The sequence below is a fragment of the Dryobates pubescens genome, chromosome 21, assembly GCF_014839835.1.
Source record: "Dryobates pubescens isolate bDryPub1 chromosome 21, bDryPub1.pri, whole genome shotgun sequence".
Classification (NCBI taxonomy): Eukaryota; Metazoa; Chordata; class Aves; order Piciformes; family Picidae; genus Dryobates; species Dryobates pubescens.
In genome coordinates, this window is record NC_071632.1 from 5,731,610 (window position 1) to 5,756,895 (window position 25,286).

The 25,286-nt window shown below is 45.9% G+C and overlaps 2 protein-coding genes across 2 annotated transcripts; one reads left to right on the forward strand and one right to left on the reverse strand.

Moving 5' to 3' along the window:
- Window positions 1-6,708: 6,708 nt before the first annotated feature.
- Window positions 6,709-17,895, forward strand: GTPBP4 (GTP binding protein 4). Its single transcript, XM_054171403.1, has 17 exons — window positions 6,709-6,816; window positions 8,379-8,549; window positions 9,885-9,988; window positions 10,066-10,202; window positions 10,697-10,797; window positions 11,298-11,390; window positions 11,748-11,939; window positions 12,031-12,096; window positions 12,742-12,831; window positions 13,213-13,323; window positions 13,592-13,669; window positions 13,776-13,827; window positions 14,369-14,469; window positions 15,304-15,501; window positions 16,120-16,185; window positions 17,032-17,166; window positions 17,682-17,895. The coding sequence occupies exons 1-17, from the start codon at window positions 6,769-6,771 to the stop codon at window positions 17,832-17,834; spliced, it is 1,896 nt and encodes a 631-aa protein (XP_054027378.1). The 5' UTR covers window positions 6,709-6,768; the 3' UTR covers window positions 17,835-17,895.
- Window positions 17,896-20,293: 2,398 nt separating this feature from the next.
- IDI1 (isopentenyl-diphosphate delta isomerase 1) lies at window positions 20,294-25,286 on the reverse strand. Its single transcript, XM_054171430.1, has 5 exons — window positions 25,112-25,286; window positions 24,031-24,194; window positions 23,480-23,572; window positions 22,028-22,158; window positions 20,294-21,074 (listed from the first exon to the last, which is right to left on the reverse strand). Exons 1-5 carry the CDS (start codon window positions 25,252-25,254, stop codon window positions 20,757-20,759), a joined length of 849 nt encoding a protein of 282 aa, XP_054027405.1. The 5' UTR covers window positions 25,255-25,286; the 3' UTR covers window positions 20,294-20,756.

The window sequence follows — 25,286 nt, forward strand, 5'->3', positions numbered from 1 at the left end:
ACAAGGATCATCTAGTTCCAACTCCCCTGCCATGGGCAGGGACACCCCACACTAGATCAGGCTGGCCAGAGCCTCATCCAGCCTGGGCTTAAACACCTCCAGGGACGGGGCCTCAACCACCTCCCTGGACAACCCATTCCAGGGTTTCACCACTCTCATGATGAAGAACTTCCTCCTCACCTCCAGCCTGAATCTCCCCACCTCCAGCTTCATTCCATTCCCCCTAGTCCTATCACTACCTGAGATCCTGAGCAGTCCCTCCCCAGCCTTCTTGTAGCCCCCTTCAGATACTGGAAGGCCACAATGAGGTCACCTGGGAGCCTTCTCTTCTCCAGACTGAACAGCCCCAACTCTTTCATCCTGTCCTCACAGGAGAGGTGCTCCAGCCCTCTGATCATCCTCGTGGCCCTTCTCTGGACACCTTCCAGCACCTCCAGATCCCTCTTGTAATAGGGGCTCCAGAACTGGAGGCAGTACTCCAGGTGGGGTCTCTCCAGAGCTGAGTAGAAGGGGAGAATCACCTTCCTCAACTTGCTGGCCACACTTCTCTTGCTGCAGCCCAGGAAATATGTAAACCCTGCTGTTCCTCTGCTGCTCTCAGGTGGTTTCTGGTAGTCCCTAAAATGACACGAATAATCTCTACAATGCTGCAGTTATTTAAACCAACAGTATCCTGTTCTCCTGCACTGCCATTTTGTATTTGTTTTCTTTGGGAGTGTATGAAAGAAATGAGGTTAAGCCAAGACCTGGATTTAGGCACGCATTTTTTCCTTTGAGTTCAGAAGGGAAAAAGTTGAGACATCATTTAGGTGGCCTTGATTCATCATCCAACGCTGGCTCCTGAGCTTGCTATGCATTGTCGTCACTGCGTGACAAACACTTTGTGAGCACCAGCCCACAGTGAGCACCCAAGAGCTGCTGCACCTGGCGTTGGGAAGCTGGGAAGCATTGCCCTCAGAGAGTGGCAGGGCTCTGACAGCAAACCCGCAGCGAAACCCTCAGATCACTCTGCCAGGTGCTCCAAAGGAAAAGGAGGTAGAAGCCAGGCAGCATCTTCCACTGCTCCACTCCCTTCAAATTAATTATGTGACCCGAAAGCGCGTGCCTTAATTAGCCTGGCACTCGCGTACACTCGCGCCCCCTGGTGGCTGATCACAGCAAGCGCCACAGGCGGGGTCGCGGCTTCCTTCGGATGAGCAGCAGGCAAGAGTATGTTTGCTGTAATGGAGCCCGCAGCCAAAACCACCCAGCCTCCTGTGGCAGGGCACAAACACTAATGGCCACCACATCTGACATCATGCACCTTTTGCTCCCAGGAGTCCGTGGGGCTGTGGGGTATGGCTTGTGAAGGAGCTGGACCTGGTGTGTGCGGCTGGGATTCAGCTGTGCACATTCAGTTCCAGAAGGAAAGTTGAACACAGACGAAGAAGTGACTGATGGAGGGCATAACACATACAGTCAAATAATAAAGGAAAGCAGCTGGGTGATGCTTTGAACCAGTTTGTGTACCCTAAGAAAGCCCACCTAGGATTCATGTTTTAATGGCACAATTCACCTCTGCAGGCTGGAGGAACCAGGATCCCCCCATTCTGGGGAGGCTCACTTCAGGAGGAGGAATGCAAGCATGTCAGAGGACACGGAATTTTCATGGTAACATTTAAATAAATACCCTGCACAAAAGCAGGCCCAGTGACTGAACGTGCTGGCAGGCTAGCCCCGAGACCTGACTGCTTCTGAAGGACTGTGCTTGTAATTGCTGTCACCAGTGCTTGCATCAAGAACACCCACATGAATGTGGAGCCTCATCACTTTTAGTCAGTGCTTCAAAGCTGGCTCTCTCTTATGCACACCCAGTGGCTTTTCTTGACCTATTTTTGGACAGTGAATGATTATTTATTTCTGTATCTATAATTCCCAGTTAACTATGACAACACAAAGAATGGGGGACTGGGAGGAGCAGGAGAGACCTACCTCACTCTGCACAGTGAGGACCATATAAAGCAATAGGGAGCCTTGGTTGTAAGTCTGAGTCATGTTTTGGAAAGCCACCTCATTGGAAATACCCACTGGTACGAGGATGAGGATTACTTCAGGCTGTCTTTTGTCAGATGTTCTGTGAAGAAGAAAGTCACACAAGCCAGAACATGTCACAGGCACGAGATATGAAATCCAGTTCCCTCTCCATCCCTCTTTTTCCTGACAGCTGAAGTGTTTAGTAAATGAATGGTTTCAAAGGTATATCAGGTTGTTATGGTGAAATCATAACAGCTCAGGAGAGCATTTGTATTTGTTCCAGAAGGAGGATAAGTTATTTGGCTTATGGTTGAATAAATGGATCTCTGCTCCTCATTGCATCTGCATGTTCTGTTGTAGCTCCAACGTGGGGGCTGTGAAGCTGACCTTATATACAGTTCATATAACATCTGTGCTTCACACTCAGTCCTCTGCTGTTAAGCCTCAATGAGCATCCCTCTACAAGCACCCCTGATCCCCAGCATTATGTCATCTGTATGAACAGACAGAGCTGAGGAGCATAGTATCACCAGAGGAAGAGAAGCAGGAAGCCAGAGGACACTGGAGTTTTCCAAAAGTACAAACAAACAAAAAAACCAAGAGCAAAACAAACAAGCAGACAAACCCCACAAACAAGAAGAATAAAACAACAGAACCCTCCCAGCTTCCTTCCTGTGAAAAAGGCCCAGGAAAAGCAGAAAGACTGAAATATGTATAAATACAATCACAGATATGGACCAGGGACACCTGAAAGCAGCAACTAACCTGCTGAGGAACAGCACCTTTTTCTCAGTTTGGAGATGAGTGATGAAACAAGAACCCCCAAATCCATACAAGGGAAGATTTGAAATAGTTTAGAGATATGTATATACTTTAATGGGTGAAATGTAATTTAAACACCCAGATATGAACATTACCAGAGGTCATCTGTATATAGCCAGTGGGAAGCCCTCAGAAGTTGGATGCTTCTGTAAAACACAGCTTTCCCCTGGCTGGTAAGGGAGTGAAGACTCTTCAAGTGCAGGAACATGAGGATAGGCAGACTGGGTTGTGCCAGAGCTCTGCTTAGTCTCAGACTCTGCCTCTTTTACTGTCTTGCAGCAGCTCTGCAGAAAAGCTCGTGAGAACAAGACAAGGTGTACTTTTACCTCCCTGACTTGAACACACTTTGGCTCAGCCTCAAGGCCTTCCCGAGCCAAAGGTAGTATCTTTATGTTCAGCAGTTGCTGATGGACACCTGGCTGAGTCTGCTCTTGTGGAGCATGAGCCCACACTATTCACCAGTGTGCAGCTGTGCCAGCTCACAAGGAGATGCCCCACTGGCATTGCTGTCCTAGTTTGGCTTTGTCCAGGCCATGAAGGCAATGGGAAACTATAAAATGCAGCACTGAAAAATTGAGAGGATTATTTTTGTAGGTGTGGAGACTGAAGGCAGGAGCACTATAGTTCTTTAGGACTGACTTTGTGTTTGTTCCTGCAGTGCCCATTACGAGGAGATCAATGGTGCGTTGGGAATAGCTCTGTGCTGTGAAAGATCTCTTTTTTCCCCAAAAAACACAACTGTGTGTGGTTCCCTGCTTTCCATATTTACAGCAAATGGCCCCTTTCCATATAATTGTTATGTGGAGTCAGAGGCAAATATTGATAGATAGTGACAGAATTTAATTTATTCCTTTGTGGAAGATTGATTTTTCTTGGGCTTCGAAAGCACTGGCTGCCTTCCCAGAAACCTCTCTGAATTTATCAGCCCTGGGTGCCAAACTGAGGCAGAAGGAACAAGTTTTAAATATCAAACTCCTCAAACTGTGAGGACATTTCAGCATGATGAAGTTCCAGCCATAATCCTGAGTAAGGCCTGCTGAGAAGAATCGAGGCAATGAACCAACAGTGTTAACAGAAGGAGATCAGCTCTACAGAGGGGTCGCCCTGTTTGCCAAGGGGTAATTACTGCTCACTCTTAGCTTTTTTAAGTTCATATCAAACGATCCTTCAGGATCATTTCCTTCTGTCACAGTTGTATCTAGGCTACAGGTGAAAGAAAAAGGAGCACAAACTAAGAGACTTGCCCACCTGCAATATTTTGCAGGCTCCAACCCTCAGAGCCACTGTGGGAATCCAGCTGCTCATTTTGCTGATGGGCAGAAATCTCACTTCCTGTTGCTCATGGCCTCCCTTTCTCAGTCTTCCCTCCTGACCATTTAATAGGTCAGTCCCAATCATCATCTCTGCAGAGGAGCAAGGTGAAGCCTACTATGGAGGCATTCACAAGGTGACATTCCTTGGAGGCACAGAGAGATGTGGTTGCTGATGTGACAAACACTGCCATTACCAGCATGAGTCACTGCAGCTGTACAAGCTTGTACCACAGCTGAGCTTAGCCATGGCGCCCAGCTAGCAAAGTGTAGCTTCAGTATCTACTCTCAGCCTTATCACACAAGAGAAATTAGAAGCTGAGGCAGAGCAAGTTGAATTTTCTACTAACCTGGAAACAATAAATCCTTTGTTAACTTCCTTAGACTGCACTTAGAGGGAAGACATTAGGGTGTATTGCCAGGATCCACATTGTACAGCTCAGGTTGTCCACAGTGGGTGAGGACCAGGCTGCCAGTGGTGCTTAGGACTGTAAGCACACATTGCACCACTAGCGTGGCCTCCCTATGAGTAAAACAGCCACTCCTTGTTAGTGGGACCTGGCTGGCCAACCTTTCAGCACTTCCTACATCAGAGTGTCACAGCAAGAGGATGTTTGGGCTACTTTGAACTAACAATGTGCTGGGTAAATTCCAGCAGACATGGACAGGGGAGAAGCCTACACCCCCAGGTCTGAGGTCATACATGTGCTTGGGTCCTACCATGATGCTCTTTGCATCATGCTAATACCACATTGAAGGTCTTCTGAGGAACTCAGTCTGAGTACAGGGCAGGCTACTCTTTCCTATCTAGCTAACCTCTAAAGCTTCTTTAGGTAACAAATCTATTTCCTGTATAAAAATCCCCAATGACTTGCCTGTGCACCAGAGAGTTTCTTTAGGCAGGTTTAAAACTGTGCAACACATCTTAATGCTTTAGAAATAATACAAAATACAGAGTGTACAAGAAAACTGGAGTCAAGAAATGGTAGCACACTGTAATATAGCATTGGTTAAAAAGTTGATCCTGGGCATAATCTCTTTATCTCGAAACTTAGCCCTCAAGAATTATCATTAAGAGGGATAATAATTCACTGACAGTATGAGAACAAGTTCAGAAGCAAAAATGCATTAAGGAAAACCTTTTCTCAATAAGCTACTGTGAAAATGACTGGAAGGATTCACACTTGTGTCCTTGAGATGTGTCAGTTCTCTGGGAATTTAATGCAGAATTTAATGATGTCAGACACCTCCCTCAGAAACAGCAGAGATCAATCACATCTCTGCTAAACCCAGCTAGAAAACTCAGTTTCTTTCCTAAATCAAGTCCTGGTCTCCACAAAGCGAAGAAAAGTGGTCTTGAGCACAAGCCCTATGAAGAGAGGCTAAGGGAGCTGGGGTTGTTTAGCCTGGAGAAGACGAGGCTCAGGGGAGACCTCATTGCTCTCTACAACTACCTGAAAGGAGGTTGTAGCCAGGAGGCAGTTGGTCTCTTCTCCCAGGCAAACAGCACCAGAACAAGAGGGCACAGTCTCAAGCTGCACCAGGGGAGGTTCAGACTGGATGTTAGGAAGAGATTCTACACAGAGAGAGTGATTTGCCATTGGAACGTGCTGCCCAGGGAGGTGGTGGAGTCACCATTATTGGAGGTATCACAGTTATCACCAAGGTTGGAAGAGACCTCAAAGATCATCAAGTCCAACCTGTCATCACAGACCTCATGACTAGACCATGGCACCAAGTGCCACATCCAATCCCCTCTTGATCACCTCCAGGGATGGTGACTCCACCACCTCCCTGGGCAGCACATTCCAATGACTAACGACTCTCTCAGTGAAGAACTTTCTCCTCACCTCCAGCCTAAACCTCCCCTGGTGCAGCTTGAGACTGTGTCCTCTTGTTCTGGTGCTGGTTGCTAGGGAGAAGAGACCAACCCCACCTGGCTACAACCTCCCTTCAGGTAGTTGTAGAGAGCAATGAGGTCTCCCCTGAGCCTCCTCTTCTCCAGGCTAAACAATCCCAGCTCCCTCAGCCTCTCCTCATAGGGTGGTTAGGAGGAGACTTGATAGGGTGCTTGGTGCCATGGTTTAGTTGATTAGGTGGTGTTGGACGATAGGTTGGACTCGATGATCTTGAACATCCCTTCCAGCCTGGTCTATTGTATTCTATTCTATTGTATTCTAGTCTAGTCTAGTCTAGTCTAGTCTATTCTATTCTTAAAACTAGTGTTAATACTAGTGCCAGTATAAAGCATCAGAAAACTACACTGTTTTTTGTTTGTTTAACGATTCCCTATAACGTTTATTGTTTGGATGATTCTAGCATGGCAGAGTATATTCTCACATAGAACCGTCAGGATTGGAAGGAATCCCAAGGATCGCCCAGTTCCAACCCCCCCGATCAGGCCGCCCAGAGCCACATCCAGGCGGGCCGCAGGAACATCCTGAGGCAAAGGCGCGGGAGCTCAGCGCTGCTAACGACCCTCGGGAGCCCCCGCCGGGGCCGCGCCGCGCTCCGCCTCGCGCCGGCGGGCCGGACGCGCGCGGCTCTCGCGAGAGGACCGAGGCCGCCGCCTCTTCCGGCGGCGTGCGGCGGGGCTCGGCCGCGCTGTGCTGGACCGGCCGCCATGGCGCTCTACAACTTCAAGAAGATCACGGTGGTGCCGTCCGCCAAGGTACGAGATTCGCTGCCGCTTCTCCTCCCCTCAGCGCCCCTCAGCTCGGGGCGAGCTCCTCCGCGCCCGTCAGGAGACCACTGTCCGTTCCCACCGGTTTCACGCTGCCGGCGTGGCCTCGGCCTTTGCCTCCTGCCCCTCCCGCAGACTCGTGGACTCGCCCTGGGTAGTGCGCCTGAGCCCGGCGGCCTATATCAAGGGGGAATTGGGGGTGCGCGGGTCCTGTCACAGAGTGGCACTGCAGCCTGAAGAGGGATCTTGGGGATGGGGGGGAGCAAGGCTCCTGTCACAGAGAGGGGCACTTGCAGCCTGAGGAGGGATCTTGGGGATGGGGGGGAGCAAGGCTCCTGTCACAGAGAGGGGCACTTGCAGCCTGAGGAGGGATCTTGGGGATGGGGGGGAGCAAGGCTCCTGTCACAGAGAGGGGCACTTGCAGCCTGAGGAGGGATCTTGGGGATGGGGGGAGCAGGGCTCCTGTCACAGAGAGGGGCACTTGCAGCCTGAGGAGGGATCTCGGGGATGGGGGGAGCAGGGCTTCTGTCACAGAGAGGGGCACTTGCAGCCTGAGGAGGGATCTTGGGGATGGGGGGGAGCAAGGCTCCTGTCACAGAGAGGGGCACTTGCAGCCTGAGGAGGGATCTTGGGGATGGGGGGAGCAGGGCTCCTGTCACAGAGAGGGGCACTTGCAGCCTGAGGAGGGATCTCGGGGATGGGGGGAGCAGGGCTTCTGTCACAGAGAGGGGCACTTGCAGCCTGAGGAGGGATCTCGGGGATGGGGGGAGCAGGGCTCCTGTCACAGAGAGGGGCACTTGCAGCCTGAGGAGGGATCTTGGGGATGGGGGGAGCAGGGCTCCTGTCACAGAGAGGGGCACTTGCAGCCTGAGGAGGGATCTTGGGGATGGGGGGAGCAGGGCTCCTGTCACAGAGAGGGGCACTTGCAGCCTGAGGAGGGATCTTGGGGATGGGGGGAGCAGGGCTCCTGTCACAGAGAGGGGCACTTGCAGCCTGAGGAGGGATCTTGGGGATGGGGGGAGCAGGGCTCCTGTCACAGAGAGGGGCACTTGCAGCCTGAGGAGGGATCTTGGGGATGGGGGGAGCAGGGGTTGTCGGGGTGGTTCCCATAAAAGTTCCTCCGGTTTTCTAAAGCCGAGCCAACTCTCTGGGCACTCCTTCAGAACGGGCTGCGCTCCTGGTCTAAGGCAGGAGCGTTAGTTAAAGTGCGGTACGCGGAGCTGCTGGCGGGGTGGGAGCTGCTGTGCAGCACTCCTCGGCACGGCCTCGGCCAGGCCAGTCCCACACCTGGGCTTCAGGCTATGGGAGTCCTGGTGTCTGTCCCCAAACCGAACCGCTGCTGGGGCAGATGTGGACAGAAAGCCAGCTCCCAGTCAAATGAAATGAAACCGAAGAGGGGATGTGCAAACTGCTTGTTAGTGTCTGCAGACACGAACGTATCCTAAAGCATAGGTTACAAACCATGTGTGGCGTGCGTGCTCCAGCACCAGAAAGAAATTCACGGCTTTACTTGACAGTTTGCCTAATTAGTCGTGTTTCCTTGACTGCAGGACTTCATAGATCTGACATTGTCAAAGACTCAGCGGAAGACCCCAACTGTCATTCACAAGCACTACCAAATCCACCGGATTCGACACTTTTACATGCGAAAAGTCAAATACACTCAGCAGAATTACCATGACAGACTCACTCAGATCTTAACAGATTTCCCCAAATTAGATGTAAGTATTTTATCCTTTGATCAAAAAGGAACTTTGCTCATTCATTTTGATTCACTGTGTAGGTGTTTTTGATTGATTCCCAGTGGATTTTACTGGGAGGCATTTTAGGCAAACTTGTTCTGCAAACCAGTACTTGCCTGCTAAGAAAAGAAGCCTAAACTGTGTCCATGGATGGTTACTGAAGGATAAGTTTTACAAGGTTTTAGCTGCCAAGATGTGTTTGCCAGAAGCTGCAAAGAAGTGAAGAGAAAGAAAGTGTGGAGTTTTGACAGTTATGTTCTATCTGCTTATTTCTTCCTGCATGCAAATTGTGCTGATGCTCAGTCATCCCTAGACAATATTTGTATAAAGAAACATGCAAGTATATCACATTGCTCCCCATCTTCAGTTCTTCAGAACTTACATTGACAACATAAGCATTGTTCCTGGACCCATAAAGGGCACATATAGTCTTAAGCTCCCGGGAACTCCCATCTGGATCCATCTCTCCAGTGGATTTTTTTATAGGCAGTTTTTCACTCATGTTTAAAGTGTTAACCTGCAACCATTTGGATTTTGGAATTTTTTTTGTTCATGTTTTTGTATCTGCTGAGTATTATGGCAAAATTCCCACTGATATCTTTAGGTGATGATAAACAAGTACATGAGTAGCTAAAATACTTTGTTTCAGAGGTTTGCACTGAAGATGATGCTTCCTTGGAAAGCTGAAGGATTTATTTGGGTGTTGAAGAAACTTATTCAGTGTACACAGAATTTAATTAATTGCCCATTGGAATGGGCTGCCTGGGGAGGTGGTGGAGTCACCATCACTGGAGGTGTTCAGGAGGAGACTTGATGGGGTGCTTAGTGCCATAGTTCAGTTGTTTAGGAGGGTTGGATTGGTTGATGGGTTGGACGCAATGATCTTGAAGGTCTCTTCCAACCTGGTCTGGTCTCTTCCAACCTGGTCTGGTCTATTCTATTCTATTGTATTCTATTCTATTCTAATCTGGCACTCAGAAGAGTTTGTGTTGGTGTTGTGCTAGGGGTGTAGTGTGAATTTGCTTTTAGAAGCTAGTTCTGCAGGCTGCTTGCAGTTTGTTGTTTTGTTTATAAAGAGCATTTCAGAGTTATTAGCAGTGTTTTACAAACCAGAAGATGAAACGGAAACTCCATGTGAATGAGTCCAAGATGTGTTTGCAGAAGAAATTCAAAGCTAATAATATTTATGCCTTTATTGACCAAACAGATTATTTTTTTACATAAAATACTAATGAACTTACATAGTTGCCAAGAAGTAGTAATTTTAACCAAGGAAAATGTGAGGCTTAATTTGCTTTCATGCTTTTGTTTTAGGATATTCACCCTTTTTATGCGGATTTGATGAACGTTCTCTATGACAAAGATCACTATAAGCTGGCTTTGGGACAGATTAATATTGCCAAGAATCTGATTGACAAGTAAGGGGCATTTAATTTCTTCACTTGTGTACGAGCCTGGTTACTTGCTGGCTAATTTCCCATTTCCTGCCTCACAGCGTCGCTAAAGACTACGTGCGGCTGATGAAGTACGGCGACTCCCTCTACCGCTGCAAGCAGCTGAAGCGCGCCGCCCTGGGACGCATGTGCACCATCATCAAACGGCAGAAACAAAGCCTGGAGTATCTGGAGCAAGGTTTGTGTTGGAAATAGACTAAAATAAGGCGTGTGAATTGGCTCTGCCATCTGTTCTTACACCTAGTAACAGAAGAATGTATTTAGTACAGAATGGAGGCACAGACTCGCATAATGTTAGGGGTTGGAAAGGAACTCCAGAGATTGTCCAGCCCAGCCCCGCTGCCAGACCAGGATCACCTAGGGCAGGTCACAGAGGAGCTTGACCAGGCAGGTTTGGAAAGTCTCCAGAGAAGGAGACTCCACAACCTCTCTGGGCAGCCTGCTCCAGGACTTTGTCACCCTCACAGTGGAAAAGATTTTCCTTCTGTTTACGTGGAACAGGAGACAGAAATAGTTTCAAAATGCCCAAGTACTTAGAATGTATTTTTAACTAAGTAGCTTTCTCTTTGAGAATTCTTCAAATTTTGTGGTGTTTACAGCTATAAAACATTTTTCATAGGTTAAAAGTGACAGCCATGCCTTTATATATAGTTAATCTTCTTAACATTTCAGTGCGACAACATTTGTCTCGTTTGCCAACCATCGACCCCAACACACGAACTCTTCTGCTGTGTGGCTACCCAAATGTTGGAAAATCCAGCTTTATAAATAAGGTATGGACATGTTTGGGCTTTTGGGTTGGGGTTTTGTTTGTTGGCTTTTTGTTTGAATATTCTGTTGGGTTGGCTTTTTTGTTGTTTTTTTTTTCATGTGGGTGTGTGTGGGTTTTGGTTTGGTTGTGGTTTTTTTCCCCCAAAATAATACCGAGATACCACTGAATTTAAAACAAGGTAACATTTAACCAATGTGGTATCATTATGGCACTGCCTGAAGTGAGCAGTATCAAATTAAAATGTGTGAACAGAGGTTTTATGAAATTCTGAATGGATAAGTGGAGAATTACAATAGATTTCAGTCTCAAAAGTCATTCTTTCCCAAAACAGCACATATCCATTATCATACCTTCTGATAGATAAATGCTTGCAGCAAAGCCAGAATAACCATTTTTAGCTATTTCTGTAGTGTATTATTTCTGCAAGTGTATTACTCTGATACAATGCTTGCAACTTCAGGAGACTGTCAGTAAAAGTGTGTGCATCAATTTTGTTCCTAGGTTACACGAGCAGATGTGGAAGTTCAGCCTTATGCCTTTACCACAAAATCTCTCTTCGTGGGACACATGGATTATAAGTATCTGCGTTGGCAGGTAAGAGCTGGGACCACTTCACATCTCCTTTAAAGAATTAGCTGGTTATAACCTGGTCTGCCATTTCTCAGGGAGTTGTATTTTTGTATCTAGAGACACTCTCTGTCTGAGAGCTGCTGTGTAAGTGTGCCAAAGTGTTCAATTCTTGGAGAGTTGGTTGTTCTGAGACCTCACTCTTGTGCCGTTATTCCACTCTGCAGTTTGCAAGCTGGCCAAATTTATAGTGTTAGTTATGACTGAAAGGGTGGAATATTGCCATCTTAAAATGGAGGGTATTGGCCAGCAATCAGGCACACGTTCTGCAGTAGTTTATCAGTTATTGTGGACTAAAGCCTGACTGAGTTATGTTCATTTTAGGTAGTAGATACTCCTGGCATTTTGGATCATCCCTTGGAGGACAGGAACACCATCGAGATGCAGGCTATAACTGCGCTGGCTCATCTGCGTGCTGCTGTGCTGTATGTGATGGATGTGTCTGAGCAGTGTGGGCACAGCCTGGAGGAGCAAGTGGAGCTCTTCAGAAATATTAAGCCCTTGTTTGCTAACAAGGTAGGTTTGGTTTACCTCATTAATGAACTCCATGTTTTTATAACATGATAACTTGAATCAGGATTCTTTTGTGGTTTTTTTTTTCTGTTAGCCACTTATAATTGTTGCAAACAAATGTGATGTGAAGAGGATTGCAGAACTTCCTGAAGAGAGTCAGGTGAGACTTCTCCCACCTCTCTATCTTCTGACACTTACAGAAATGCAATGCACAGGTGTCATTGACAGCTGCCATTTGTATTGGGCAGAAACTTTCACATGATCATTTCTTTAACCCTCCAATAGCGTAATGGAAGGTAGCTTTCCAGGACCTTACTCATATATTCTTTAGTACTGTCTAATATGGTTTTGGAAATCTCTGATGCTGTGAGAACTTGTAGTTGGTGTTGTAGTTGGAAGTGGAACTGAGTAGCCTTGCTCAGTAATCATTTCAGGAAGAGTTTGGAGAAAGAGCACCAGAGAGGTGTTGCTGAGAAGTTGCCGTGGAAGGTCCTACTGGGCAACAGGTTGTGTAAGTGCTGGGCTAGTTACTCTGTGTCTACCAGTTCAGGAATGTTCTCTCACAGTTGGTTCCTTCTCAGGTTTTGTTGTTATGAGTCCTTTATAGGTGCCTTTTAGAAAGCAGGTCTTTGCTTTAACAGAAGAAACAGGTTAAGCAGAACTGTAGCTGTAAAGTGTCTGTCGGCTTTTCAGAAACCCGTTGATGAAATAGTAACAGGTTGCATGCATGGATGCTGGACTTACTGCATCAATGTTTTAAAAAATGGGCAGAATTTAATTCTTTGGGATAATGTTTCTATTTCAGAAAATATTTGAAAGTTTTGAAGCAGAAGGATTTTCTGTAATAGAGACAAGTACCCTAACGGAAGAAGGTGTAATGCAAGTTAAAACAGAGGTAGGTCTGTTATCACTCTTGGTTTCATATTAAAGGGAAGAGTTTTTGCCTCATTTGTAAGAATTTAATCTCAGTTAAACTGTGCTTTATCATCATACATTTTAAGCACACTGTCCTTTATAGCCTTGGGTGGAAGTGGAAAATTATATAAATCATACTGAAAACAAACCCAACTGGTGAACATTTCCTGGGTTCTGTTACTTTCTATTGGTGTCAGCTCACTGTGAAAAGTAATTTTTGCTTTCTTGAGAGCTAGGGAGCTAAGAGATCAGAGAGGAGGTGAGATGTGAAGCTAGATACTTGGGATTTAAAGCCTGCTGTGTCATTTCTTGAATTGGGAAGGCTTCATTCCTTGCCTCATGTTGTCATGTGCACTTTCAGGCTTGTGACAGGCTGTTGGCCCATCGTGTTGATACTAAAATGAAAGGAAATAAAGTTAATGAAGTGCTGAATAGACTACACTTGGCCATGCCAACCAAAAGAGATAACAAGGTAGGCTACATGTTTGGTTTTTTTCATGTGTTGCTCAATTCTTCTTGAGTAGGGTAAAAATTCCCTGATCTTAAACATGTGAAGAGATGAGTATGGTGAAATTTGCTGATTTTTGATCTGTACCTGCTTTTGCTGGGCTGAGAGTCAACTTGGGGGTTTGTATGCTTTAGGAATACATTGCTCAGCAATGGTGACTTACAGCATTATGAAAAAGAATTGATTCTAACTTCTGCCTTTTCCCTTGGGGTGGGTTGTTGCCATAATGTAGGAGCGGCTGCCTTTTATACCTGAGGGAGCAGTAGCACGTAAGAGGCGCATGGAAGTAGACACACCCAAGAGGAAATTGGTAAGTGGCATCTCTAGATTAGGAAATCAGCAGCTGGATTTCAAATTTGCTACACTGGCCCATAAATTTGAAGTTAGATGATCCATAAAGCTACCTGTCTTTGCAGGAGAGAGATCTTGAGCTTGAAATGGGAGATGACTATATTTTGGATCTTCAGAGTAAGTATTCTATAAGAATCAGTATTACTCTTAAGCAGTAAAGTTTGGCTTTTTCAGTCTTAGGGGAGAATACCTAAAGTTGACTCCTTTCAACTAAATTCCAGTGCCACCATTTGTGTACTGTCCTTGTCTTCTATTCCAGAGCTGGTGATCTGCTTCTTCTTGTATAATGTCCCTCAGTTTTCCTCACGGGTAGAATCACAGATGTACAATGACTGCTCTGATGACTCGAGTCATTTTTATCTTCCATTCTGTACTGCATTACTCATTAGTTCTTGATGCTCTCTGTGAAGGAAGTATTGCTGTGAGAGAGACTGCATGTGTTCTGTTTCCACTGGGTCGTGTCATTTTTGAGCAGTATTTGGTGGTAGGAGGGACATCAGGAGTATTTGTGAACACGTCAGAGATGCTACCTAATTCTTGCCACTTACAGATGTGGCTCTTCTGGTTTTTATACAATTGGGATCTGAGTGTTTTCTGTCATTGCACGTTCTGTGAAGTTATTTTTGTCTCTTTATCAACTTGTGTTGTGTTTTTTAAGAATACTGGGACTTAATGAATTCATCTGAGAAGTACGATAAGATACCAGAGATATGGGAAGGTCATAACATACTGGACTACATCGATCCGGATATAATGAGAGTGAGTTCCCATTGTTCTTTCTGTGCTGTTATTGCATCTTTAAGCCTTTATTTGTAGATTAGAACCAGTGTGTGTCAGGAGAACAAGTTCCTTTCTATTGTCTGCACTTGCTGGTAGATGCTGTGTTCTGAGTGGTCAAGGACAGCATTTCAGAAGAAGGGAAAATGGCTTTAACTTGTTAGAAAAATGGTGATCTTACTTTTCCCATCCTAAAATAGGGGGTTTGCAGAAGTTACATTTCTTTACTCTTTGACTGCAGCCAGAAGGAATGCAGCCATTGAACTTTATGTGTTATTGATAATATGAAATTCTCCCATCAAATTTATGTCTCCTGGGGTGTGATGATACAGGAAATGGACTGGATTCTCAATTAACAATATAAAAAGTACTGCTCTTATTTTGTACTGATTGTTAAAGAGAGGTAATGAGTGCAGATTACACAGCCTGCTGGTTATGCAGCTGGGTTTGGCTGAATTGCTGATGTTTTGCTGATGCAGAAACAGAAGAATTTTTCAGCCTGTGCTTCCAGAATCAGCACAGCCAGCACAGTACAGTACATCTGCATTCCTGCAGTGGGGAGCTTTGGGGCAGTTACAAAAACTATAATGTGACAAAGTAAGTCTGCATAGTAGTCTGCCCCATAGGTTCACAGTAATCTGCTCCACCAACTACATTAAGTGTGGCTGGAGGAGTCATGATCAAGTAATACTGTTCTTCTGTGGAGGGTCTGCATTCTGTCATGGCCTTGGACCATGCAAAAGTAAAATGTTGAGGACTGCAAGTCAAGGCTTTAATGATCACCTTGATTCTCATTTCATTTCTTCAAAATCTAAGAAACTGGAAGAATTAGAGAAAGAGGAAGAGCTGAGGGAGGCTGCTGGAGAATACGACAGTGAACCAGAAAGTGAAGATGAAGAAATGACGGAAATCCGACAGTTGGCGCAAAAGATCCGAGAAAAGAAGAAGCTAATAATCCTGCAGTCCAAGGAAAAGGATATTCACGGCCCAAGGATGCCTAGAACAGCCAAAAAGGCAAGTACAGAACACTGCAACAAAGTCTTGCTGATAGCTTCACAGAAACATAGCAACATTGATTAGTGGAACCCATCACTTCTGTATGGAACCCATCACTTCTGTATGGCCCTCTCCCTTGCTGCTTGCTTTCTTCTGACCTCCTAGGAGTTCTGGTCACTACTGTGCTTGTGGAGGGGTGGTAGCCATTTCTCTTGTGACCAGTAGTCCAGGATGATTGCAGTGTAGGAAACTGATAAGCAGACATTTTAGGAAAAGGAATGTCGCTGATTTTGTACCCAGGATTTCTTACCTTCCCCAGAGGGGTGGTGCCTTGTGGGAGAGGTAAGGAAACCAAAATACCTCCCTGTTACTGCCCCCCAGAAAGGGAACCTATGGAGAAGGCTTTTAAGGAATACTGGGACCTTGCAATCCTGTGAAGAAGGATTTATGGGTGAAGAGAATTGAGGTGCAACAAATGAAATGTGAAGTTGTGGCTTCGATTGTCAGCTTGTGGGGTGTGCCAAAGGAATAAACACATGGTGACTGTGATGGGACTGTGGCAGCCTAAGACAGAAAATAAAGATGGAGCTATGCTTTTTTGAGGGAAATGTTTTCTTAGTAACTGTGTTTTTACAGGTCCAGAGGAAGGTGCTAGAGAAAGAAATGACTGATCTTGGACTCGACATGACTAATAAAGACGATGTAAGTTTTTGCTAATTGAACACAAGGTTTATCTAAAGGAGATCAAGGTCTCAGAGCAGACTGGCAATGTGTGTTACAGCTGGCACAAGAGAGAGGAAGGGTCTCTGAGGGAGAAGACAGAAAACCCCGGTGAGGCAGTTGGTACTGGGTGTTCAAAACATTGAGTAGGCTGCAAATGGAAACTAACATCTTGTGCACCGCTTTGAGGGCAGCTGGCACCTTGAGACATAAGGCAGCTAAAGTATGTCAAACAGGGATTTGCCTTTGAGAGACACTTGATCAGAAATTAAAATCATTTTGTCCAGCAAATGCAGCAGTATTCTGGCTGCCTAGGCCTTCAGACCTTAAGTTCTTGAACTAAACAAGGTGTTGGGAAACAAGGAATGTCAACACTACCCATCCACAGCAGAGCTGAGATGCCATGTTGATTTCAGTGCTCTCAGGAGTAATGGAATTGCTGTGCTGTGGGATGGTGTTTCCATGTCTGACATCCTGTAAACAGGACACTGGTCAGAGTAGGTTTCTTCACTGCCTTTTTGCTGTTGCAAAAGTGCCACAGTATTATTATCCATTTATTTGCCATTGCTTAGGAACCTGCTCAGAAAAAGCAGGAAGCTGGACTTGATAGTTGTGAGAACAATCTGCTGACGCCAACTGAAATATGCAGGTTGCTGTGGGATGGGAAGGCAGCGACAGCTGGCTGACAAGGGCTTGGTGTCACTGAGGAGTAGTCAGTCTGGTGTCACAGCAGCCCACCTCGGTTTCATTCTTAGTCTGATTGGAAGTGGAGCACATTTGAGCTGCTGGTTTCTGGGCTAATGGTCAAGGTGCTGTTCTGCATTTCAGGCACATTACATGAGAAGGTCCCGCAGCACTACCAGGAAACGGAAACGAGACGAGTCCGAAACTCCCCAGTCTGTGGCGCGCAGCCGCAGCTGCTCTCGCACACCGCGGGACGTTTCGGGTCTTCGTGATGAGAAGGTTTGTTAAAGCTATTTACCTCTGTAGCAACTGAACCATCGTGGTCATGCTTAAATTAGCTTCTGGGAGACTTCATACTAGGCTGGTTGTGTTTGTCCAGCGTTCATCTTTCTTCTCTCTGCAGCTCCATCTTCAGTTCATCTGAACTCTGTACTTCAGTTGCCTAGTTCATTCTTACCAATGGGACATAATAATGCAGACTGAGAACATTTTGCATTGTTGTCTTTTAAGAACAAGTATGAAGGGAAAGTTCTACAACCTGTGGAGTTCTACCTTCAGTGAGACAAGAATTCAGGGGCAGTGCCAGCAGATTTTAAGCTTTCTGGAAAGAGAAGAGTTTTGCTAAGGGGGATTAGAGTGACTTGCAGTAATGCTGTTCTGGAGTTGCATGTGGTGGCAGATGTTGGGTATCAGTGTCCTTGTTAAAATCATCTAGCTTACTGGGTTTTGTGAAAGGTAAAGCTAGTTAGCTGTGTTACATGAGGAACTCACTCTGCATGTCTCTTTTTAAATAGATGGTGAAGAAGGTCAAGACTATGGCAAAGAAAGCTCAGAAGAAAATGAATCGCCTAGGCAGGAAAGGAGAGGCAGACAGACACATATTTGACTTGAAGCCAAAACATCTGCTGGCTGGAAAGAGAAAATCTGGTAAAACACAGAGAAGATAACCAGTCCTCTGGATTAAAACTGATTAAAATTGAGTTTATTGAACTAATTTCTGGGCCTGTCTTCCTTTTTAGTAATGGTGCTTAAAAAGTGTGTGGTTTGTGTTAGTGCTGAAGATACTTATAGCTCAGAGGGGGAAAGTGCTGACTCCTCATTTTGCAGCTGTAATATCACAACAGGTTTGTACCAGAGGTAGAAACCATTGCCAAATAGATAAAAATGCTTTGTTCCATTTTCTTACTCCTGGCTTTCCTGTAGAAGTAAAGCATTTGAAGTGCTGCATAAAGCTAGACTAAAAGTTATACGTAGAAATGTGAAGTGTTTGTAATGAAGCTATTCTCAGAATTTGAGACACAGCTTTGTAAAGTCCTGCAGCAGTGAGGCTTGGGGTGCTGTGTTCAAATTAGCTCTGATGTACAGTGAGGGATGAGTTCATGTTGCAGGTGGAGTTCAAGATTGGTGGGGAAGTAACAGGAGCCTGACACATACTGCACACAGTGCACATGCACTGAGCTAGTCTGGAATGAGAGGGAGAAATGCTGCTGCTTGAATCAGCTAAATGGTGCTGACTGAAGCAGCAGGAAGGATTGCAGCTTTGGTACTGACCCAAAGCAGCATAGGCAGAGAAGGCTGCAGCTTAAAACTTTCAGTATTCCAGGTTATTCTTCCAGATGCAGAAAATGAGGATCCGACTGAAATTTTGTCCGGAGTGCATGGCAGTTATTCTACTGTCATCCCCTGCTTGGGAAGACATTTTCAGAAGCTGATACACAAAAATTCTCTAGTCAATGCAAAATATATTGCCAAAGGTGAAAGAGTGGCTTTTCATCCCTATAGTTGGTCAAGAGCTTGCCTAGAGGTTAGTAAAATGATGCATTATAAATGCGCTGCCCAAACACTACACTTCATCTGCAGTTTGGAATCATAAACCTGAATCCAATGGAAAGTGGATTGAAAACAACCAAAAGGCCCAAGATGGGGGAAGAATCCTTAACCTATTACTTTAAAAGTTTTTAATACAACAGCAGAGTGCGTTCCAGAAGTGTTCAGATACCAGCTTTAACATGTTGGAGCACTGTGTAAATCCTTGTTCCCCTCATGTGCTCTGTGGAATAAATTCCTGTTAAAAACCTGACAGGAACACAACAAAGTTCAGTGACAAAACCTCTTCAATATCAGAACTTGGAAAGGCTTTGAAACTGTTTAGCTAAACTTTGCTTTCAGCTCCCTTAGGCATAGCATTTGACACCAGGATCTGCTGTGTCAGCTCCTCCTCCCAGGCAGCTGCCCTACAAACCCAGCCCCCTGCTAAAATGACTGCCTGCTCCAGTAATGCCTTCAGTAACCCTGGTGGTGCTTATAGTGCAGTGATGTCAGATGGTTCTCCACATGGCTCAAAGTCTGGAAAGAAAGCAAGTCCCAGCTTTTAGGTTAGGTATTTTAATCATGGTCTTATTAAGGTAATCCTTTATTTAAAAAGTATTCCAGGTATTTGCCAAGTACTCTAATAGATGGTGGCTTGTGTTGAACTGAGGAGAACTGTTACACTGCATCACAATTCATTCACCCACTGTTGCTTCAGGTCTACATACAACAAACTTGGCTCTAAAAGCCTGAAGTGTTGAAGCACCAGAGCTGCTGGCACACAGGAGCTTCAGTGCTGCCCCTCAACACTGGGATGAGAAGCATGCTAACCACTGGAGAAACTAGTTAACTTTCAAAGCAGAACGAGTAGTTAAACCCAGGGATTACACACAAGGAGCAGTGGCAGGAAAAGCATCCTATTTCATCAAGACACCTCTGGTAGAAGGTAATAAATCTTAAGGTGAGTAATCTGCTAACAGAAGACAAGCTTTGGGGGGCAGGGAATAAAACCAATAAAGTCTTTAATCCAAATCGAGACCCTTCACATATTACTTGTTTCAGAAAAGCCTTCCCTCTGGCTTGCTACAAGCAACTGACTGCAGGATCAAAAAGGATTAGCTCTTGCACTCTGGCACTTCTGATTATCTGAAATTAACAGCTGATATAAGCCCATAAATTGTGAGCCTTCAATCTTGGAGTTCAAGGGGTTTGAGTTGTCCAGGATTTTGGAAGGACTGTTACAGTGGATGTTGCAGGAAAACAAGCTTGGATGGAGCTGCCCGTGTTTTCCAGCAGCTAGAGCAGAACCGTTAGAGCCAGGCTACTGCCCGTGTCTGAGGTACTACTGGCATTTGGTATCATTAACCATCACTTCCCATGCAGAGATGGGCAGTACTTGGTCACAAACTAACCAGGTGATGGGGCAATAACCCAAACAACCCCTGCAGCGTTTACCATCTAAAGCTGCAACACTGCAGCACTTCCAAGCCAGCCTTGGCCCACACCAACCACATTACTTAGCTTTTGTGTGTTTGGTTATAGGGTACAGCAACAGAAGAGATTTGCTTTCTGCAATTAAAATCATCCTGATTAAAATAATTGATTGGGTTTTCTCTTCAGACATCTAGCCTTGGCATCCATGCAGCACTCAAATCCATGTCACCACTTTCAGAAGGTGCAGTCACGTACAGCTGCGAGCAGCACAGTCAGATGAGCTGGGCAGGAGGTTCCCCAGCAGCTCTAGTTAGGCAAGGAAGGAACAGCAAACTGGGCATACATGGGATGACATCTTCTGTATCACACCATGTAATGGAGAAGGGGAACCATGGGGTTTCTTATGTTACTGTTACCCATTTTACATGAGATTCAGCTTAACTTGGCCAACAGGAACAGGGCTGAGGGGAAGAGGAGGTGAAGAGAGAAAAGAAAACCATCAGCCACAATCATCTCTGTACAAAGTTGTTAAACATGCTCCAGGAGGACCAGTTTTGTGCCTTGAGTCACCAGTTACCATAGAGTTAGTGAGACAGCACAGCAGCGCCAGCCCTGGCCCCAGCCGTTTACAGCCGGTGTATTTTCTCATGGTCAACAAATTTGTTCAGGTTAGCCAAGTTATCCCACCACTTAAAAAGAAAGGTCTCTGCAATTAGCTTAAACCATGGGGTAATCTTCACTTCATTCTTGGAGGCTTTGTCCAAGAGCTGCTTCAGTTCCTTCTGTGTCACGTAGCAGTAGCTCTGGATCTCGTTGGGGTCAGGCTTCAGTGTCACATCCTTCTGTACAAATAAGATGTAGTCTATCTCGTGTTCACCCCAGATCCCATCAGACTTGGCCTTGTAGTGAATTCGTGTCAAATAGGAGATGTCTTCTGGAGGTACCTACAACCAAAACACTTGTCAGCACAACTGCCCTACTGGGCACCACAGCAGAATTGCCAGCTCTCAGCCTCTTCCTTGAGAACATTCCCCCAGAGTACACCTGCACTAGTGCCTCACAGGCAATTACTAGGAACAATAAACAGCTTGCAGTCTGCTGACAGCAGCTGCACGGAGTTTCTCTAGTTAGGCTCACACTGAGTGATTTCTTCTCCACAGGAAGCTTTAAAGGATCTTTCCTAGACCTTGAAGCACACTCATTGCAGCTGATCAATACAGCCCTTACCTGCCAAGGAGAAGACCTGACAGCTGCTTAGAACCAAGGCCAGAACTGGTGCTGACAGACAAGAAACCCTCATTTACCAGGCATCTGTGCAAGCTGCAGACCAGGTAATTAATTTCAGGGACAACCTAAGCCTCTCCTAGATGACACAAATGTCATTAGTTAAAAAGTGCAGAAAGAGATTTTGGCTGTGAGCTTCCTTCAGGCAGCTTTCCTGTGCTCTCCCAAACTGCCACTAGAAGCTCTGGCAGCAAAACTGTGCGCCCAGCCAACCCTACACAAAACTTGGGACTGCAGAGGGACTTGTAGATGGATGGTGCCAGAAGCTCAGTGATGCCCTCCAGGACCACCAGTCCTACAGACAGCATACAGTGCCCTGCCTGCAGCCTGGAGGAAAGACAGCAGCCTGGGCAAGTAGGACAGCCCAAGCAGCCCTAGGCAGCCCTGAAGCAGTAACCCTTCATTACAGTGACTTATTCTTGGGCAGTGCACTATTCTAAAACACCACTCAGCTCCATCAGCTTCTGAGGCTCTGCAATCTAGATGAAGTAGTCTCAAATTCACTAAGTTCCCTACAGCTCTTCAGATTTCATCCAGACCCTGCTTGCCAGACACTGTCAGTCTATAAACGGGCTAACAGGGGCAAGAATTCCTCTCTCCCTTTTTCCTTTACCTGCTCCAGAGGAATTCCTAACTCTGCTTTCAGTCGTCTCTGCGCTGCTCTCCGAACGCCCATGGCATTGTTTTCTTCCAGTTCTAGTGGATGGCTTAGAGGATGACTGCAACAAGTGTTGGTAAAACAATCTGGAAGAAGTTTGTATCAGTACATTTTTGACATGTAAGGAAAAAAAAAAGACAAACCAAAAACCCCACAGCCCTAGAAATCAACCCAGAGACAGAGGACAGTTACTCAACACTTCACAGCCTTGTTTCTCTCTCGTAGAGAAGAGAGGAAGGATAATTTCACCATTATTTTTCTGTCCATATTTTGCACCAAGATTTGCCTGTGCCAAGTACTGCTTGGCACATCAGTGTTTCAACACACAAACCCATGCATGCTCATGCCCAAGAGAGCATCTACTTAGAGAGGCAGTTTGGAAAGCACCAATTAAGAACCAATTAAAATTATTTGGGGCAGTTTATATGCAACAGAGTATTAAAAAGCCTCCAGAGCTTCAAGACCAGTTGACAAGAAGTAGACAAACAGTTTGTGCTTGTGTTTAAATAACAGACCCTCTATACACTCTGCTTCATGTGTATTGCAAATCACTTATCAGTAATGTAGAATAACTCTGTTTGACCAACTTCTATCTGCAAGAGTCTAGCTCAAAAGCATTTAAACCAGAGTCAGATTACCCACAAACTACACTTGAGCACTTTGTTAGGTAGTGGTCAAGGGAAAAAACAAACAACAGACCCCAAAGCCTGAAGATTCCCTTGGAAGGAAGAAAAGGTCTTTCCTGCCCAAGTTAAAGAGGATTAGGAAGAGCTGAAGTTGTTTTCCACCTGGAATTCTGAAACAGATTTATGCTTCCTCCCACATGTCTGATGTAAGCCATGTTTCTTTCATTCCACTTATTTTTATGCCTCTCCCTCTGCATTCGATAGCAGTAGTTCAACAGTCTTCAAAACTCATGCACTACAGAATCTGCCCACAGCCTCATTTCTTCCATAGTTAAGGAAGTTGACACAGCCACAGACAAAGGTCTGCAGAGCTGGCTGAAACACAGCACAGCTGTCGAGCAGCAGGGCTCTGCTACACATCAGCTGCATGTCTTTACTAGTGGAACCCAGACACTATCCAGCTACCACAGTGCCTGTTTCAACTCCTGCAAATACATCTTGCAGCAGAGGAGGTGAACAGCACACACTGCACTTGCATGAACAGGATGAAACACGTCAGGAAAGCTCATTTCCCAGGATGATGGCTGGCAACAAACCACTGGTGCCATTATCCTACTTCATCCACATGCACAGCTCAAACTCTTCAAAGTGTCTCCTCCAAGAAAGTACATCCTAAAAATCTCAGAATGAGTTACACTGCAAAAAAAAAAAAAGACTGCAGTGTTTGAAAACATTGATTTAAAGAAACATTTTTATAGATACAATGCATTTCAGTACTGACCTGGAAAGGTAATTTTTGCATTTGACCTCTGCTGCAGCAACAATTTGTTCTCTGTATTAAACAGGAACACGCTGAAAGCTCGGTGCAGTAGACCTGAAAACAAAAGAAACAGAAGGCTATTTAGGAGGAGGGGAAAAAAAACATATGAAGACAGAGTTTAAGGACTTAGAATGCTCTCATTTTTCAGATCACTTACATTTAAAATTCATACACATTAAAACCCAAGGATTTGATAAAAAACCCAAGAGTTATTATTTGGGTTTCTGTCATATTATTCAAGCTGATGCATGTCAACGAGACAAAACATTATGCCATTAGGAAAGTGCCAATAACAACAATGCAACAGAGAAGTTCTAGTCAACTAAAGGTGCATAACTGAGCAAGCTTCCAAGGAAGGCTCAGTATCCAGAAATTTACTATGAAAAAGAGAGGACTCAAAAACTCCTAAAAAATGGCATGAAATGTCAGGAAGTAATTTCAAACATGTAGCCATGATTAAATTAAAGCCTCAATCAACTTAATGGTTAAACTAGGAGGCAAGCAAGCTGTACCTTTATCAATGTTTTCATTCAGGTGACAGTTTTTCTTGGTATCTGCTCCAATCCTTTTATCATTTTCATCAATGAGGATGCACATCTCTGCCAAGAGCTGCACCTGCTGTTCATCCAGGTGATCTGTGTTTACTTCAGGCATCGTGATGGTAGCAAATGTTCTCCTGAAAACACAGTGGAGAGTCATCTGGTGAAAATAAAACCGATACGGTTCCGGGCACTACAAACAGCACTATGAAACATGCCAGGAGAAATGGAGCAAAACTACAAGCGGGTAGATTCAGATTGGATGTTAGGAACAAATTCTTCACCACGAGGGCGGTGAGACACTGGAACAGGTTGCCCAGGGAGATGGTAGAAGCCTCATCCCTGGAGGTTTTTAAGGCCAGGCTGGATGTGGTTCTGAGCAGCCTGATCTAGTGTGAGGTGCCCATGGCAGGAGGGTTGGAACTGGGTAGCCCTTGAGGTCCCTCCCAACCCTGACAATTAGATGATTCTATGCTATGGGGAGAACTAACTCATCTCAGCCAGACCCAATACATGGGCAGTGTCTGAGAAATAACCAAATGGGTCAGTTTTCCAGCACAGTGTAAGTGGTGCCCCAATCCTGTTTTGGGGCTTTTACATGCTTTTCAATTTCTGAAGCTTCCTCCCCGCAACGCCAAGCGCTGCTATCTAATGTGTAGATGCTCAGCAGAGCGTTTTATTATTGACAGCCCACGCAGCAGGTGCTGCAGGCCAGCTGTGCCAACTGTACGATTTTGGTAGGCTAGTAGTGTCTGAAATGCAGTTCCGAACATCACCTTGCCCTGCCCCAGTGTGCGTGCCCTGCACACTGCCGCCGGGTCACCTTCACCATGACAGACACCGTGTGCACCAGTGGTTTTTCCTCCCGTCACCAAGAACTAAATCACGAGGGTTCCCCGGCAAGGACACGCTGCCCAAGGCGCTCCCCAAACACTCCTCAAACCCTGTCTTCGCTGCCCCCGTCCGCCGCCCTCTCCCTCCGCAGATCCCTTCCCTTCCGCTGGCTGCTGCAGCAGCTGCTCCCCGCTCTCGCCAGCCCTCAGCCCTTCCTCACCTCTCGGCCCAGACCTTCCGCTCACACTGTCGGGCGGCAGAAGCGAGCGGCTGGTGACAGCCCCACACACGACAGCGACGCCCCTGAGGGCCGGCGGCTTCACGACAGCCCGCACTAACGGCCCGGCTCAGCACGCGCCACATCGCCCGTCACGCCGCTGCCGCCAATGGCAGCG